We start from the raw sequence: 17,067 nt of genomic DNA on the forward strand, positions 1-17,067 counted from the left end.
ATTTCACAGGGGCAGGAATGGTTGCTGGATGTTCCAGGGTTTAGATCTTTTAAAAAGAATAGAGAGGGGGGTAAAAGAGGAGGGGGGAGTAGCATTGTTAGAGTGTATTACAGCTGCAGAAAAGGAGATTACTGAGGAGGATTTGTCTACTGAGTCATATAGGTGGAAATCAGTAACAGGAAAGACGCAGTCACTTTATTGGGTGTTTTCTATAGACCCCCCTCCAATAGCAGCAGAGAGATGGAAGAACAGATTGGACAGCAGATCTTGGAAAGGTGCAGATGTTATGGGTGATTTCAACTTATCCAATAATTGGAAACTCCCTAGTGCAGAAGGTCTGAATAGAGCCAATTTTTCAGGTGTGTCTGGAAGATTCCTGACTCAATATGTAGATTGGCCTCCCCCCTTAGTCGGCCTTATTGGATTTGGTGCAAGGCAACGAGCCAGCCCAGGTGTCAGATCCCTCAGTGGGAGAGCATTTCAGTGACTGCCTCACCTTTACCATTGCCATGGAGAGGGATAGGAAGATATTTAAATGGGGGAGGAGAAATTATACTGCTATTGAACATGAGCTGTGGAGTATAAATTGGGAACAATTGTTCTACGGGAAATGCACAACACAAATGTGGTGGAGGCTTTTTAAGGAGCACTAGTTGTGAGTGTTGGATAAGGAATGGTAAGGTGAAGGAGCCTTGGATGACAAGAGAAGAGGAGCTTCTCATCAAGTGGAAGAAGGAAGCTTAAGGTTGAGGAAGCAAGGATCTGGAACAGCTTTAGAGGATGACAGGATAGCTCGAAAATAACTCAAAACTGGCCTGAGGAGAGCTAGGAGGGGGCATGAAAAAGCCTTTGCAGGAACGATTAAGGAAAACCCAAAGGCATCCTAACACTTCCGTGAAGAAGAGGAGAAGGATCAGAGAGATGGTAGGTCCTATCAGGGATAGTGGAGTCAGTAGAGGTAGGGGAGGCCCTAAATGAGTTTTTTGCTTCAGTATTCACTAGAGCGAGGGACCTTGTTGATAGGCATGAACAACTTGATATTAAGGAATTGAATGTGCTGGAGATTCTGGGAAGCATCCAGATAAATAAATCCCCAGGGTTGGACCAAATATATCCAATGTGAAGCGAGAAATGAGATTGCTGCGCCTCTGGCAATGATCTTTGCTTCCTCATTCTCCATGGGAGTAGTACCAGATGATTGGAGGGAGGTGAATGTTGTTCCTCTGTTCAAGAAAGGGAATAGGGAAATCCCTGGGAATTACAGAGCAGTCAGTCTTACGTCTATGGTAAGCAAGGTACTGGAAAGGATTCTGAGAGATAGAATTTATGACTACTTGGAAAACCATAGTTTGATTAAAGATAGTCAGCATGGCTTTATGAGGGGAAGGTCATGCCTCACAAGCCTTATTGAGTTCTTTGAGGATGTGACAAGTTGGTGAAAGTCGAGAAGGGAGATCCAGAGCTTTGAACTAGTGGTAGTGAAGGAACAGTGATACATTTTCACTTAAGAACGGTGGTGATTTGGGAGAACACTTGCAACTGATGTTCCTATACGTGTTCTCACGAGCCTGAGTGATTGAGATTTGAGGTTTGGAAGATGATTTGGCAAGTTGTTGCGCATCTTTTAGTGTGTACTTCTGACTCTGTGTGCCGGGTGTTGTTTAAGGTGGTGGATAGGCGTGCTGGTTAAATTGTTAGTTTTGTTTTGGAAGATGGCAAGCTTCTTAAATTGTTAGAGCTACATTCATCAAGGCAAATGAGCATACTCCATCACATTCCTGATTTTTACTCTGTAGATAATGGGCATACTTTGGTTACTCAGGAGGTGAGTTACTAACCATAGACTTTCCAACTGTTCATCTGCTGTTGTAACCACAGTTTCTGTATGACTGGTCCAGTTAAGTGTCTGCTCATTGTTTTACTGCTTTAAGTCACCATCTCTTAAAAGAGACAATTCTGTATGTAGCAACAATCTGCAATACTCTACCTAATTGATTATTCTTCGTGGTAATCCTGGACATCAACTTCTGCTTTGCCTGTATTTGTTGATGCATTTACTACTCGGTAACTGAGCTTTATATGTAATACAACAACAATAAGGGCCCTAATACAAACCTGTAGCTCATTCCCGTTCAATGATTAGAGAATCCCTACTGTGAGGAAGCAGGCCATTTGGCCCATCAAGCCCACATCAACCCTCTGAAGAGCATCCCCCCCTCCATCCAGACCTATCTACCCACCCAGCACATCCCTGGACACTATGGGTAATTTAGCAATGATATTCTCCGTAAAGTATTCGCAATGCCTACCATTCTAATTAATAAGTACCAATTATGAGACTAGTCTTTAATAACAAATGTAGACTTTGTTTTCAAGCATTCTTCTGCTCTCTGAGGCTAAGTTGATGGTCTTGTTGGAGACTTGTAAATATCTGTTGTCCTTTACTCTTTCTTGGAATGTGGGATGCCAATAAATTCAACATTTTTGTTGATCCCTAATTGCCCTTTGGACTGAATGACTTGCTAGGCCTTTTCAGAAGACAGATAAGAATCGATCACATTGCTCCGGATGTAGAGTCAAAGTCAGCAAAAATGGTTTGGCTGACAGATTTCCTTCCCTAAAACACATCAGTGAAACAGATTAGCTTTCAGAACAATTGATTGTTTCATGGTCACCATTACTGAAACTAGCTTGCAATATAGTTTTAAAGTGAGGGGCAGGAGGTTTAAAGGGGATGTGAGGAATTCCTTTTCAACCAGAGGACAGGGGTGAATCTGAAACACTCTGCCTGTAAGGGTGATAGAGGCACAAAGCCTCAGAACATTCAAGTATTTAGATACACACTTGTGATACCAAGGCATTCAAAACAATGAACAAAGTAAACAAAAATGAGATTGTAATAGGTTTTTTTTGACTGGCATAGACTTGATGGTCCAAAGGGTCTTTTTCAGTTCTGAAGACCTCTGCCTCTAAATTTTAGATTGACTAGTTGAATTTAAATTCCACCAGCTGTCATGTTGGAATTGAATCTATTGTCCCTAGAGAATTAGCCTCAGCTTCTAGTTCACTGGACCTGTGATAGTACCACTGTCACCATCCCCAGTGTCCTCTACATTTTAACAACTAGAGCTGACAAAAAGTTGTAACCTCTTCTTGCTAACCATGATCTTCCAGTTGTATATAGACTTGGCAGTTTGTACATTACTGCTGGTGTATCCCAAACTCCAAGTTAGCAGGAAATAAATGTAATTAACTGTGCATGTTAAGATTTTGCAACAACCTGCAGGCATTTTGTAGTCCAATCTGAAGGAAAGCCAGAAATGGATGACATTAACCTCCATGCTCCTCCTTAGTTTGTGATTTCATAACACTTACGATGTAAGTACACATGATACTGAATTTCTGAAGAAAGTAGAGTATGCAGTGTACATCATGAGAGAAATGACAATTACTGAAATGGAGGGAAAATGTTCTCGATTTAGAAATGCAATATTGTATCTTAAACTTTTGAATTCAGGGGAAGATTGGCCTGAATTTTAGATCTTAATTACTATAACAAACCTAGTTGACTAAACTGAGAGACATTTTCAGTAATACTGTTTGTTCCTGGTCCTTTCCCTAATCTATATAAGGATGCAACACTCAAAGCAGGCAATTTTCACTGTATTCTTTGGATGAGACTGACCCATTACTGGACAAAGTGGCAATACTTAAGCTCTTGGGTACTTGTAGTGAAGTTAAAACATATTCTTTATATAGGAAACGGGTATAAGGAAAATCATCTCTCAACTCCTAACATTTAGTTCAGTTGGCTTTGATTCATAAATTTTTCAAATTGAATCTGCTACATTACTGGGTATTCAGTAGAACACACACCTTTGTGATGCGCAAAAGGCTTGAATCCCAAGGGTGCTGTATACTCGGGTGTGGTGTGCATCTGTTACTTTGTCTACACAGCTCAGTGCATTTTATTCTTTGTCTATGAAGTACAGATCAGGACAGTGATAAACTGATGTGGATATTTAGAGGCTGGGGTCCAATTTTCACTCAGGTATTTATTTGAATTTTGGTGCAATTAAATCAATGGATTTCATGTATTAAAACAAATTAAATAAATTAATTTATCTTTTGTCTTAAGGAAAATCAAAGAACAGAATACAGTGGGGATTGGTGACTGCCAATCATCTAGGTTTTGACCCAAGAAATTTTAAGATTATCTTTATATTTTGTGTTTTTTATTAGTTTTAAAAACTGTAAAATAATTGTAGTCCTAGAATTAAAGACCTTTTCATTGAGCAACGAGTTTTCAGTGAAATTAAACTGAGCTGATCCAAAGCAGAGTACATTTTTCGTTTCTCTTCTCGTTTTCATCTTCTCAACTGAAGATGTTGGTTATTTAGTGATTGTACTAGATATGTGCATGTACTATTTTTGCATTAACTTAAATGAAGTAATTTGCAGAACAAAATTGATTGGAGTTGACTGAGATGTGCATCCCAGCTGCAGATCTTCAATTTCAGGAACATTTGGTTCTTTTCCCTTGAATTGACACTGACCTGGATCACCCCAGTTCACAAAGTCCAGATATCAACTCCCCCTACATTGAGTCCATTACATACCTTAAACCTTTTTTTGCAATTGGCATCAAATAATACATTTCTCCTCTGTCATCCAATTCTACGGTATTTTAAAATGAGCTAATGCAGAACTAGAATATGAAATGGTGTAACTTAATAATTGATTCATTGATTTTGATTCTCTCTAGAGTGCAGAACAGGTTTCAACATTCTGTCGTAGCTTACATGAGCTGCAATTATCTAATATGGATGGACAGAAGGAGAACATTGATCAAGATCTAAGGCCATTAGCACGGCATCTCTCTGATGCAGAGAGACTTCGGAAAGTTATCCATGAACTCCTAGACACAGAGAAGTCCTATGTGAAGGTATGCGTGAGGGTTAAATTGATGGCATTGATGTATTATGAATTAAATTTAAGCTTTAGAATATGAATTGCCTGTGCTTTGTGTCATCAAATAGATATTTATTGGTTTTCTTGAAATGTCTCCCTTTTATTCTTATGCCATTGTTGCTCAGGTATCATTCCACAGCCACTGATCCAACACCTCCACATTCAAGTTGATGTATGTATTATTTGTAGGCAACTGAACTGGATTCTGACTTGATCTAACTTTCAAGTATGCACTTTCTAGCAGGGTCCCTGGATAACAACCAGGAATGGAAATCATGACAATAATTCAGGCCAATTGTATTGTCCCAGGGATACTCTGAGTGGGCAGAGACCTTTGCCTGAACCTTCTGGTCTACACTTCTTAGTCACTAAAGCATCAGGAAGTCTCAAATAAAAAATAATTACTCCCATCATAGCAAATGCTACAGCTGTTCCATGATGCCATAATTTAAAGTAATGGCTTTTAAGTAACTTTCTAAATATTAATTACATCTATTCTTTGTAATGACCTGACTTTGAAAGCTCCGATGTTAAGGGCAAAATGTCCTATTTGTTGTTTCTTTTATTGCTGCTCAGACAAGCATTTTAAGAGGAATAGAGTTATGATCTAATAGCATGTGATTGATGGCTCAAGAGACCTAAAAGTTGGTGCCTTGTATATAGATATTTACAAAACGAATTACAGTTTTAGATGACATTGACAGAAAGTATTAGAATACCACAGAACTTGATTATGTGCCTGATTTCCTGTTAAATTCATGATGTCTGCTCCATCACTCCAAAAGCGCAACTGAGGATTGAACAAGGCCTTGGGCAAAGATCACTCAGCTGCATTTTTCAGTGGTGTATTTTGGAGTTATCAAAGTGAGTTGTTAAGAGCTGGAGAATATGTAGCAATTTACATTTTGGGCTCCTGATGTTAGAAAAAAACACTTACTGTTTATGATTATTTCAACTGAACCTACAGTGAAGGTTTGTTTTTCCTAGACCAACAACATCACTAAACACTAAGGATAGTAATCCACAGTCAGTCCATTCCGTCGTCTCTTTGAGATTATACTTTTGTGCTTAATTAGGATAGTTTCATGTTGTGGTAACTCAACATGCCAAATGTTTACATTTCATTTAAGCTTTCATGGTCAAGTTATTTGGCCTAGAAAACTCCTAATATGAAAAATGGAAAGTGTTCATGCATTTTTATCTGGGAGTGCACCATCACGGACCAGAGAGAGAAAACCATCTGCTTGGTGGTCCTCTGATTTCTAGGCCAACTGATCACATTCCAATATAAATTTGGATTATTGAATTTGAATAAATTTGATTAATTCTGTTTGTTCTGGAATTTCGATTTCTTTGCACAGAGTACCAACTTCTTTGCAATTGAATAGGTATATAGTTTACATATACAGAGAGGTGATAGTATGGATAGCATTACTGCCTCTGAGCCAAAAGCTCCAGATTCAAGTCCCATTCAAAACTCTGATGGCCAAAGAAGCATTTACAATGCATCCAAAGAAATTGAGCATTAGACTGTAAAACTTTATGTTGGAAGAGGAGGAGCAGGATTGCTGGTCAGCCAAGAGATTTGAGTGTAGGCTGCTGTGTTTTGTGCCCCACCCAAAGTCCCTGGCCTCTTAAGTCTTGCCACTACTATAATGGAAAAGGGTCCTTTACCCACGCTTAATGTGATATTAGATCGTTTGCAAATGGAAATAAATCTTTGGAGGTCGGTTTGCATTGAGGAAGCTAATGTCGTTTTTTTAAATAAAGTGTTCATTTCTGGGTTGTGGATATTGCTAGCTGGGCCAGTATTTATTACCCATCGAGACTACCACTTAGCTCGAATTTCACAATCTTATGGTGGAGATTCAAATCCATGTCCCCAGAACATTCGCGTGGAATTCTGGGGTTCTAGTCCTCTCTTGCTCTGTTGTTGCCAGTGCCATCTTCAGGTAATTTGCTCACTTTTTGTTACAAGCAAGCCACAGGGCTAATTTTTCCTACATGCAGCATCAACCTGGGGAGGAAGTGGGTGGAGCAGAGAAAAAGTTCTCTTACCAATCACTCAATAAAGCAATCAATTGTTGAGGCCTATTCTTTCTTCCGTGTTGACTGTCAATCCATGATTTTTGCTGACCCTAACCCATTGAGCTTCCCTTTCCGGCCTCTGCAACAGGTCCTGCCCTCCTCTGCTAATCACCAAGCGTCCTCCTCTCCCACTTCTAACTTCCTGATTGGTCTGGCCTCCCATGATTTATCAACACATGTGCCTATTTTCTAGAGGAGCTCCATGATGCTAGTAAAGTTTAATAAAGTTAGGTCGTATGGGATTCAGGGTGCATTTGATGTTTGGATACGAAATTGACTTTGATAGGAGACAGAGGGTGGTGGTGGAGGGTTGTTTTTTGGACTGGAGGTTTGTGACCAGTGGTGTTCCACAGGGATAAGTACTGGGTCCACTGCTTTTTGTCATTTTATATAAATAATTTTGGATGAGAATATAGAAGGCATGGTTAGTAAGTCTGCAGATGACACCAAAGTTTGGTGGCATGTTGGACAGTTAAGATGGTTATCTAAGATTACAAAGAGATCTTGATCAATTGGGTCAGTTGGCTGAGGAATGGCAGATGAAGTTTAATTTGAATAAACATGAGGTATTGCATTTTTGTAATACAAACAAGGGTAGGACTTACACAATTATTAGGGGACTGAGTAATGTTCAAGAAAGCAGAGACTTAGGGGTTCAGGTACGTAATTCTTTGCAATTTAGGAGACATGTAGACTGGTTAAGGTATTTAACACACTTGCCTTCATTGCTGAAACCTTTAAGTAGAGAAGTTGGGATGGTCTGTTGAAGTTGTACAGGATGTTGATGAGGCCTTTTGTTAAGAACTGTGCACAGAATGGTCACCCTAGGATATTGCCAGGAATGCAGTGTTTGAGATATAAAAACAGACTGTAGAGGCTGGGACCTTTTTTTCACTGGAGCATAGGAGATTGAACTCATGTACCTCTGGAGTACATCTAGGAAAAATTAACAAACAGTGAAATTCACAACTGATCTGGAGGAACCTGTGTGGTAGAGTTCACAACACAGGAACAGAAAAGTGTGTAGTTTTTCATGTGTACCTTGCTGCAAGTCTACAGTGAGTAGAGTGGGTTCTTTCTTGATTATATGTTTTATTGAAATCTGTCTCTTGATTAGATTTTAAACCATAAGCACTAAGTCAGATTTGGGCTGACAAGTAGCAGGTAAGAGTTGCACTACATTTAAGTGTCAGGCAATGACCATCTTCAATCAAGAGAAAATCTAACCATCACCCCTTCACGTTCAATGCCATCACCATAACTGAAATCCCCACTATCAACATCCTGGGAGGTTACCATTGCCTAGTCGTATAATTACAGGGGTTACAAGAGCAAGTCAGAGACTAGGATCGTGAAGTGAATAACTTACTTTTGATTCCTCAAGGCCCGTCCGCCATCTACAAGGCATAAGGCAGGTACGTGATGGAATATTCCACTTGCCTGGATGAATTTAGCTTCAGGGAGAAAGTGACAGTCTCAGATTCCTCCCTCCCCTTCCTCGGCCTTTCTATTTCTATCTCAGGCGACAGAATCAACACGGACATCTACTACAAACCGACCGACTCCCACAGCTACCTGGACTACACCTCCTCCCATCCTGCCCCCTGTAAAAACGCCATCCCATTCTCCCAATTCCTTTGACTCCACCGCATCTGCTCCCAGGAGGACCAGTTCCAAAAACGCACAACCCAGATGGTCTCCTTCTTCAAGGACCGCAATTTCCCCCCCGACGTGGTCGACGATGCCCTCCACCGCATCTCTTCCACTTCCCGCTCCTCCGCCTTTGAACCCCGCCCCTCCAACCGCCACCAAGACAGAACCCCACTGGTCCTCGCCTACCACCCCACCAATCTCCATGTACAGCGCATCATCCGCCGTCATTTCCGCTACCTCCAAACGGACCCCACCACCAAGGATATATTTCCCTCCCCTCCCCTATCAGCATTCCGTAAAGACCACTCCCTCCGTGACTCCCTCGTCAGATCCACACCCCCCACCAACCCAACCTCCACTCCCGGCACCTTCCCCTGCAACCGCAGGAGGTGCAAGACTTGCCCCCACACCTCCCCCCTCACCTCCCTCCAAGGCCCCAAAGGAAACTTCCATATCCGCCACAGATTCACCTGCACCTTCACACATATCATCTATTGCATCCTCTGCACCCGATGTGGCCTCCTCTATATTGGGGAGACAGGCCGGCTACTTGCGGAGCGTTTCAGAGAACACCTCTGGGACACCCGGACCAACCAACCCAACCACCCTGTAGCTCAACATTTCAATTCCCCCTCCCATTCCACCAAGGATATGCAGGTCTTTGGACTCCTCCATCGTCAGACCACAACAAAACGACGGTTGGAGGAAGAACGCCTCATCTTCCGGCTAGGAACCCTCCAAGGGATGAACTCGGATTTCACCAGTTTCCTCATTTCCCCTCCCACACCCTGTCTCAGTCAAATCCATCAAATTCAGCACCGCCTTCCTAACCTGCAATCTTCTTCCCGACCTCTCCGCCCCCACCTCAGTCTGACCTATCACCCTCACCTTGACCTCTTTCCATCTATCACATTTCCGACGCCCCTCCCCCAAGTCCCTCCTCCCTACCTTTTATCTTAGCCTGCTGGACAAACTTTCCTCATTCCTGAAGAAGGGCTTATGCCCGAAACGTCGATTCTCCTGTTCCCTGGATGCTGCCTGACCTGCTGCGCTTTTCCAGCAACACATTTTCAGCTCTGAATTTAGCTTCAATAAAACTTGGATTTATTGTTGGATTTCAGATCTTGCCAGGTTTCCAGTCGGGTCGGATACTACTTCAGTACTGTGTTGGGTGCAGTTGAGGGCTGCTTGGGCCACAGAAAAAGAAAGGCATAGGGAGCTGATGACTTATCAACACACTATTAGTCTAATGCAGCACCTAATAAAAGATGAGTAATTGTTTCACTCTTAATAATTAAAAAATCATTGTATGGCAGCTTAAAAGAAGTCAGGTTTTCAGATCGCAAGATTTGAGACACTGTACCTGTATTCTTAAAATGGTTTTCCTGCATTCATTTATTTAGGCATAAACAATTTAACAGAACAAACTTTGTTTTAACCAGCATCTTATGAACTGTCACTCTTGTTAAACCAGCAAAAATTATATACCTCAAATACCATGAAGTTGACTATTGTTCGGTCCAATGATTAAATTTTTCAAATTTATTTATGTCACTAAATATAAACAGTTGATTCAATTTTGAGTCAATGTTTCCTCAAATAATTGTAATCTACCATGATTTCTGAGTAGTCAGTTGAGGGGGCAAGTGAGAAGGCTGTCTGCTGGTAAGTTTTATTTAAGGCAAAGTTGCATTATTATTTGTGATTTATGCTGTAAATAAAGTACACACCATCATGGTTACAGCCCCTGCATTACATTTCATTACTTAGTGTGTGTTTTCACATTGGTTATGTGGACCTCTTGATTATCTGGTATATTTAATAATCAACACACTCCTGGTCCCATAAGATAATAAAAACTTTACTGTAGTGAGTACAACATTAAAAGGGTCAGGATAATCATAATGAACAACAAGTACATAAATGGCTGTATGAAGAAGCAATATAAAATCAATGCTGATCACCAAACAAGTGGAAAAGAAAGTAATGCAATTAATTGGGATAATAGTGACCAAGTCCCAAGATAGCCTGCTGTCAGTCTCATAGTGAATTTTATATCAGGTAGAGCTTCATATTGTTTGGTTTACGTGACACAAAATTTGAATGTGACATGAAAGTTGGAAATATATAGATATTCTTCTCCTGAATACTTGTTTTGAGCTCCTGAAACAATGATTAAATCCCATAAATTTCAAAATTGACTGCTGCGAGATTTAAAGGTAAGAAAAGAAGGATTTTATATGTCAAACCTGTGGATATCATATATAAGATAAAGGTAAAGGAGACCACTATTCATTGATGCAGATAAGTAGGAATAAAGCAGACCAGTGAGTCACACTTTAAATAAATTACACTGATCTCTGAGCCTTCTCCAGCTACTCGATCAAATATTGCTTCAAAACCATGGAACTGAATTGAGGTATATTCAGCAAAGTTGGCATGATGAATAATATGACTGTCGAGCTAATTTGGCTATTCAAATGCCAATGTTCCAAAACACAGTGCAAACATAGGTTAGTCTGGGAATCCATCCCTTCACCTGGAAAAAAAAAATGACAATCATTAAAAGAAAGCACATTTAATTAGATAGCTAGCTTCCAGCAACACTTGGAAAGTCCACTTGTCTGAATCATAACCTGACTACATAAGAACATGGGAAATAGGATCAAGAGTAGGCCATCTGGCCCTACAAGCCTGTTCCACGCTTTAATAAAATCATGGCTGATCTTTTTGTGGCTTCAGCTCCACTTAACTATTCTCTCACCATAACCCTTAATTCCTTTATTGTTCAAAAAACTGTCTATCTTAGCTTTAAAAACTGATTGTATAGTTTTGATATCACTTGTGAAGCCCTCCAGTGAAATGAAGAAGGGGAATCTAAGATCCAACTTGAGTAACTGCCACTAACAATGTCTAAAGCATGTAGAGTAAAATTGAAAAGGCTGAACTCGAACAGTTACTGTAGAACCACACATTAACATTATCCATCAAAACATTCAAACAGTCTCCATCTACATTTCCTGCAAACTGTCAGTTTCTCCTGCTAATAATCTTTCAATTTAAAACTTAATGAGAGAGGCTGATTCTTCCTAGTTCAGTTCATGAATAGTTCTTTTAGGTCTACTTCCTGCTAATCAGTTTGTGATTATATTGGACTGGTTAATCATCAACCACACCAGGCATTTTTATGCCCATCACCTCTCCTTATACCAGAAGTCCTCAGACAGTGGATATTTCAAAACATCTGGGCATATTATAAGGCTGAATTCTGATTGTAGAGTTCAAACTGTAATTATAAATTGTTTGTTTATTCTTTTGGTTTGAGTTCTATATCCCACAATAAGATCAACAACTTGAAACGATGCATTGCGATTCATTATTTTGTTACTATGCTCAGCTGTATAGTTTTTTCGATATTGCAACTCTATGGTTTGTTTCACTGTTAGTTTCTTTGTTTCTAAATATTTTAATCTTTTATTTTTCTTCTTTGCTTTATATTTTGTACACCTCTGGTTGCATTTTCTTGCGGTATTCTTTCAGTTTTTCTTATCATTTGCTTATTGCTTCTTTTGATTCTTAAATTAACTATCTTTCTTTCACTGTCCTTCTCTCATATTTCAATGTACAGAGGCATCATATTCATTTCTCTCAAAATTCAGTAATCTGTGCCTAATTTGTTTTTCACTCGGTCCCTCACAGCAAGGTTTTCCTTCCCCTGTGATTCATCACCATGACTACCTTCTGCTCTCCAGGTCTCTGAACTTCAAATCATTGCCTGAGATTTTAAACGAGGACTCTTAGGAAAAGAACCCAATATAATTAACATATGTGCATTCATTGCTCTGCCACCTTCCTATCCATCACGCAAAAAAAAATTGCTGTAGAACTACCCTTTTATTTTCACCTTGTGCAGGGGTTTTCTCCATACCAGTTGCTTTAGAAATTTGTGTTTGGGTTGATCTGTCCTCAAATTTTCATTGCTTCCCTCAGTGTAATATTCACTTCCTCCAGTTACCAGCCTGGCAAGGAACTGACCATTGATGAAGCAATTGAGTGAATGTGGAAGTTTCTAATTGCTCCATTGGGCAATGTGCAAATGTAGTAACACAGAAAAGTCATGCTATTCTTTTTGATATAAATTACTGCATGCATACTTAGAACAAATGAGTGTTTTAATAATTGTAGTTATCTGTTTTAAGGAAGTTCACTTATTGTGCTCACAAAGTGATGAATGTTCATGTTTGACTTCAAGCATCATGTCTTAATATCAGGCTGTACACGTAAATCACTCAGTTGTGGAGTATAGCTTCCTCTGCTCAACAGAGTAAATCATCTCCAACTTCAGCAGAGCATTACTGCTGTAGTAGTATGGAATTTTTAGCATTTTCCAAGGCAGTCATTCTATACCTCAAGTGAGATTGACAAATTAGGATATCTTTTGAGTTTGTGGCTAAATCCATATAAGACCATTGCAGTCAGCAGTCAAAGGGGTCTAATACCCCAGCAATCTAATCTGGGTTGAATCTACTGAACTAGGTTATAATTTTCCTTAATTCTGCAGAGCAATCCTTAAGACCACCTTGATGTCAGTTGAAAAATATCAAATCCAAAGAAAATTGGAAATGCCTTAGCTTTTAGTTTACATCAACTTCTCAGATTTCTAGATGCTCAAGAATTTTAATAAAATATATTTGCTAATTACCATGACATGTTTAAATTTTCTAGCAAATGGGAGCAGGAGTAGGCCATTAGCCCTTTGAGCCTGTTCTACCATTCATTATGATCATGACCTGATTATCCAACTCAATAGTCTGCCTCTGTTTTTCCCCTTATCTTTGATTCCTTTTGGTCCAAGTGCTATATCCAATCCTCCTCAAAATCATGCAATGTATCGGCCTCGACTGCTTTCTGTGAGAGTGCATTCCACAGGTTTACCACCTTCTGGGTGAAGAAATTTCTCCTCATCTCAGTAGTAAATTGTTTACCTCTATCCTTAGACTGTGGCGCCTGATTCTGGACTCATCGGAACATCCTTCCTGCATGTTGACTGTCTATACCTCTTTAAAATTTGAAAGGTTTCTATGAGATGGTTTCCTCCTCCTCCTCCTCCTCCTCCTCCTCCTCCTCCTCCACACCCCCATTCTTGAACTAAACCAATAACCTGTCCTCATTGACCAGTCCTGCCCTCCCAAGAATCATGTGGTCGACCTTTGCTGCATTCCCACCACCCTTTCTTTTCCCCCCCCAACCTCCCTCAGGCTCAGATAAGGAGACCAAACTTCTCTCAATATTCCAGGTGTAGTCTCACTAAGGCCCTATGACACTGCAGCAAAACAGCTTTGTTCCTGTACTTAAATCTCTCTCTGAAGGCTAACAAACCATTTGCTTTCTTGACGGCCTGCTGCAACTGCTTACTTTCAGTGGCTGGTGGTACAAAGACAGCCAGGTCTCTCTATCTGTCTTCCTTTCTGTTTTGGTTGCAAAGTGGGTAACTTCACATTTATCAATGCTACACTGCATTTGCCATGCATTTTCACACTGAAGCCTCTCTGCATTGTCCTCGGAGCTCATCCCCTCCACCCAGCTTTGTGTTATCTACAAAGTTGAACATATTGTATTTCGTTCCCTCATCTAAGACATTATGTATTGTGTATAACTGGGTTCCTAGTATTGATCTTTACCCTCCGTGTCACTGTCTGCTATTTTGAAAATGATCTATTTATTCCTACTCTGTTTGTTTCTTGTCTGTGAACCAGTTTTCTATCCATTTCAATCCCATGTGCTTTAATTTAACATGCTAATCTCTTGAATGGGACTGTTGAAAGTCTTCTGAAATTCCAAATAAAAGAGATTCACTTGTTCCTCCTTATCAACACTGCGTGTTACATCTTCTAATTTCAGCAGACTTATTAAGCATAAGTTTCCTTTTGTAACTCCATGCTGACACTGGCACTGTTTTCTAAGTGCTCAGTTATTAAATAATTTGAGATGGATTTTGGCATTCTCCCCCAGTACTAACATCTGGTCTATAATTATTGTTTTCTTTTCTCCCTCCCTTACATTAGGAGTTACATTAGCTACCCTCTAATCTGTAGGAATTGTTCCAGATTCTATAGAATCTTTGTAGATAGCCACCAATGCATTCTCTATTTCTAGGTCCACTTCCTAAGTACTCTGAGATTAGTTGATCAGGTTTTGGAGATTTATCTGCTTTCAATCCCATCAATTTTCCCAAAACTATGTACCTACTAATACTGATTTCCTTCAGTTCTTTTCTCACTAAATTGCATTTCTCAACATTTATTCTGTTATTTATGTCCCCCTTTTGTGAACAAAGAACCAAAGGATGTAGTTGGTGGTTCAGGCATTTCTTTGTTGCCCACTATAAATTCCCTGTTCTGACTGGAAAGGACCGTAATTTGTCTTCACCAATTTTATTTCTATATACCTATAAAAACTTTTACTGTCTGACTGTTTCCCACAAACTTACTCTCATACTGTTTTCCCTTAATGAATTTGAATGGCTGTTTTGATAATTTCCTGTTGTCATTTCTTTTCTTTTACTGCATACCTAAGCCAAGGATGTTGTTTGAGAAAGGAACTATTTCAGGGTCTCCATACTTAGCACAGGGAAATGCAAATAAAGCCTCTTCTACCATATCCTAACAATATGCCTTGCTTCAAACTTCATTTGAGTGCAACAGCTATATCAATATCATCCTTGTACCATATCCTACACTGATCATCCTGTCCTGCCTTTGAAAAAGATCATCAATTAGGGATACTACTGTGTGGGGAGACCCATGCCCCTGAGAAATGTGACTAATACTGTCTAATCATATCTGACATAAGATCATCACATTTAGAGGACTTTTGTCCCTTTTACTGAACTCCAGTATCCTTCAAGCCTATTTATTTTAGGATGCAGATCAGATGATAATGCCTTTGAAAATTTCAAGGTTTCAATGACTGAATTACATTAAAGCCAGCTTAATTTTGTTTTTAGTTGCAATTAATTGCTTGTTGTGGATCTATTTTATAGAATTCTTTTAGATTTTCATCAACTGAGGAAATGCTTAATTGCTGATGTCTTCGAAAGAAACTGTGAATTTTCAGGTTTAGGAACAAACAGTAGATAAAATAATCCCAGAGCGTGTTCAGATGTTTAAAAGGATTGATGAAGTGAAGTACTAAGTAATGGTAGAATGCTTGAACATAATACAAAAGTACTTAAAATGTTTTAAGATGAATGAAGGTTTCATAATTTTTGGATGATTTTATGGTTGTATCTTTTATAGGATCTGAATTGTCTGTTTGAAGTATACCTGGATCCCCTACAAAATGAGACTTTCTTAACACAGGATGAGGTATGATGTTAGAATGTTTATTTTCAGAACACTTGTGTTTAAGGCCTTTGCCTATTGTTTTCACGACAACCGTTAGTTTATGCGAACATTTCTTTCTCCTCGCGTCCTGTTATTCTGCTTCACATCTGCCATTATTACCCCTTGACTCCATCTTTCTCACTGGCCACCATCTCTAACTACCATTTTCTGTCAAGTCTGAAACACATTGTTTTCCAAATCCATGCCCTTTTTTTTTTGGAACTGCATGGTTAAATTCTTGAAATAAGGATTCTAAATAGTACCAAAATAGGTCATATCAAACGCTCAAAAAAGAAATGAGCTTGTGACACAGATTGAAATTGGTAGGCATGATGTGGTGGGCATCACGGAAAATGGCTGCAAGGGGATCAGGATTGGGAGCTGAGTAGTCAAGATATACATCCTGCTGAAAAGATAAGCAGGTGAGCAGAGGGGGTGGAGTTGCCTTAATGCTAAAAAATTAAATTAAGTCAATAGAAAGAAATAAAGTAGAGTCAAATAATGTAGAATCTGTTTGGGTAGAATTGAGGAACTGCAAAAGTAAAAAATAAACCATAGTTGGAGTTATGTACAGGCCTCCAACTAGTATTCAGGAGCTGGGGAGCAAGATGCACCAGAAGTTAGAAAAGATGTGCAGGAAAGGCAAAGTTACAGTGATCATGGGGAATTTCAATATGCAGGTGGACTGGGAAAATCAGGTTGGTAGTGGATTGCAAGAAAAGGAATTTGTGGAATGTCTAGGCAATGGCTTTTTGGAGCAGCTTGTGGTGGGGCCCAGTAGGACACAGGCAATACTGGATTTAATGCTGTGCAATGAGGCAGACATGATAAGGGAGCTTAAGGTGAAGGAACCCTTCAGAGGCAGTGACTATAATATGATTGAATTTACTCTGCAATTTGAGAGAGAGAAGATTAGAATCAGAGGTAATGTATTACAGCAGAATAAAGGCAAGTACAGAGGCATGAAGGA

At 39.6% G+C, this 17,067-nt stretch overlaps 1 protein-coding gene across 1 annotated transcript in view; it reads left to right on the forward strand.

Annotated features, from left to right (window-relative positions):
• The window catches only part of tiam2b (TIAM Rac1 associated GEF 2b), a 243,392-nt gene that overhangs the window by 185,615 nt on the left and 40,710 nt on the right, over positions 1-17,067 (forward strand). Inside the window, exons 13-14 of the mRNA XM_043696135.2 lie at positions 4,766-4,945; positions 16,011-16,079. Coding sequence (XP_043552070.2) covers positions 4,766-4,945; positions 16,011-16,079 — 249 coding nt within the window. The remainder of the gene's footprint in view (positions 1-4,765; positions 4,946-16,010; positions 16,080-17,067) is intronic.

Source organism: Chiloscyllium plagiosum, unplaced genomic scaffold, assembly GCF_037043375.1.
Source record: "Chiloscyllium plagiosum isolate Xiang-an unplaced genomic scaffold, Cpla_swu_hap1 HiC_scaffold_10, whole genome shotgun sequence".
NCBI lineage: Eukaryota > Metazoa > Chordata > Chondrichthyes > Orectolobiformes > Hemiscylliidae > Chiloscyllium > Chiloscyllium plagiosum.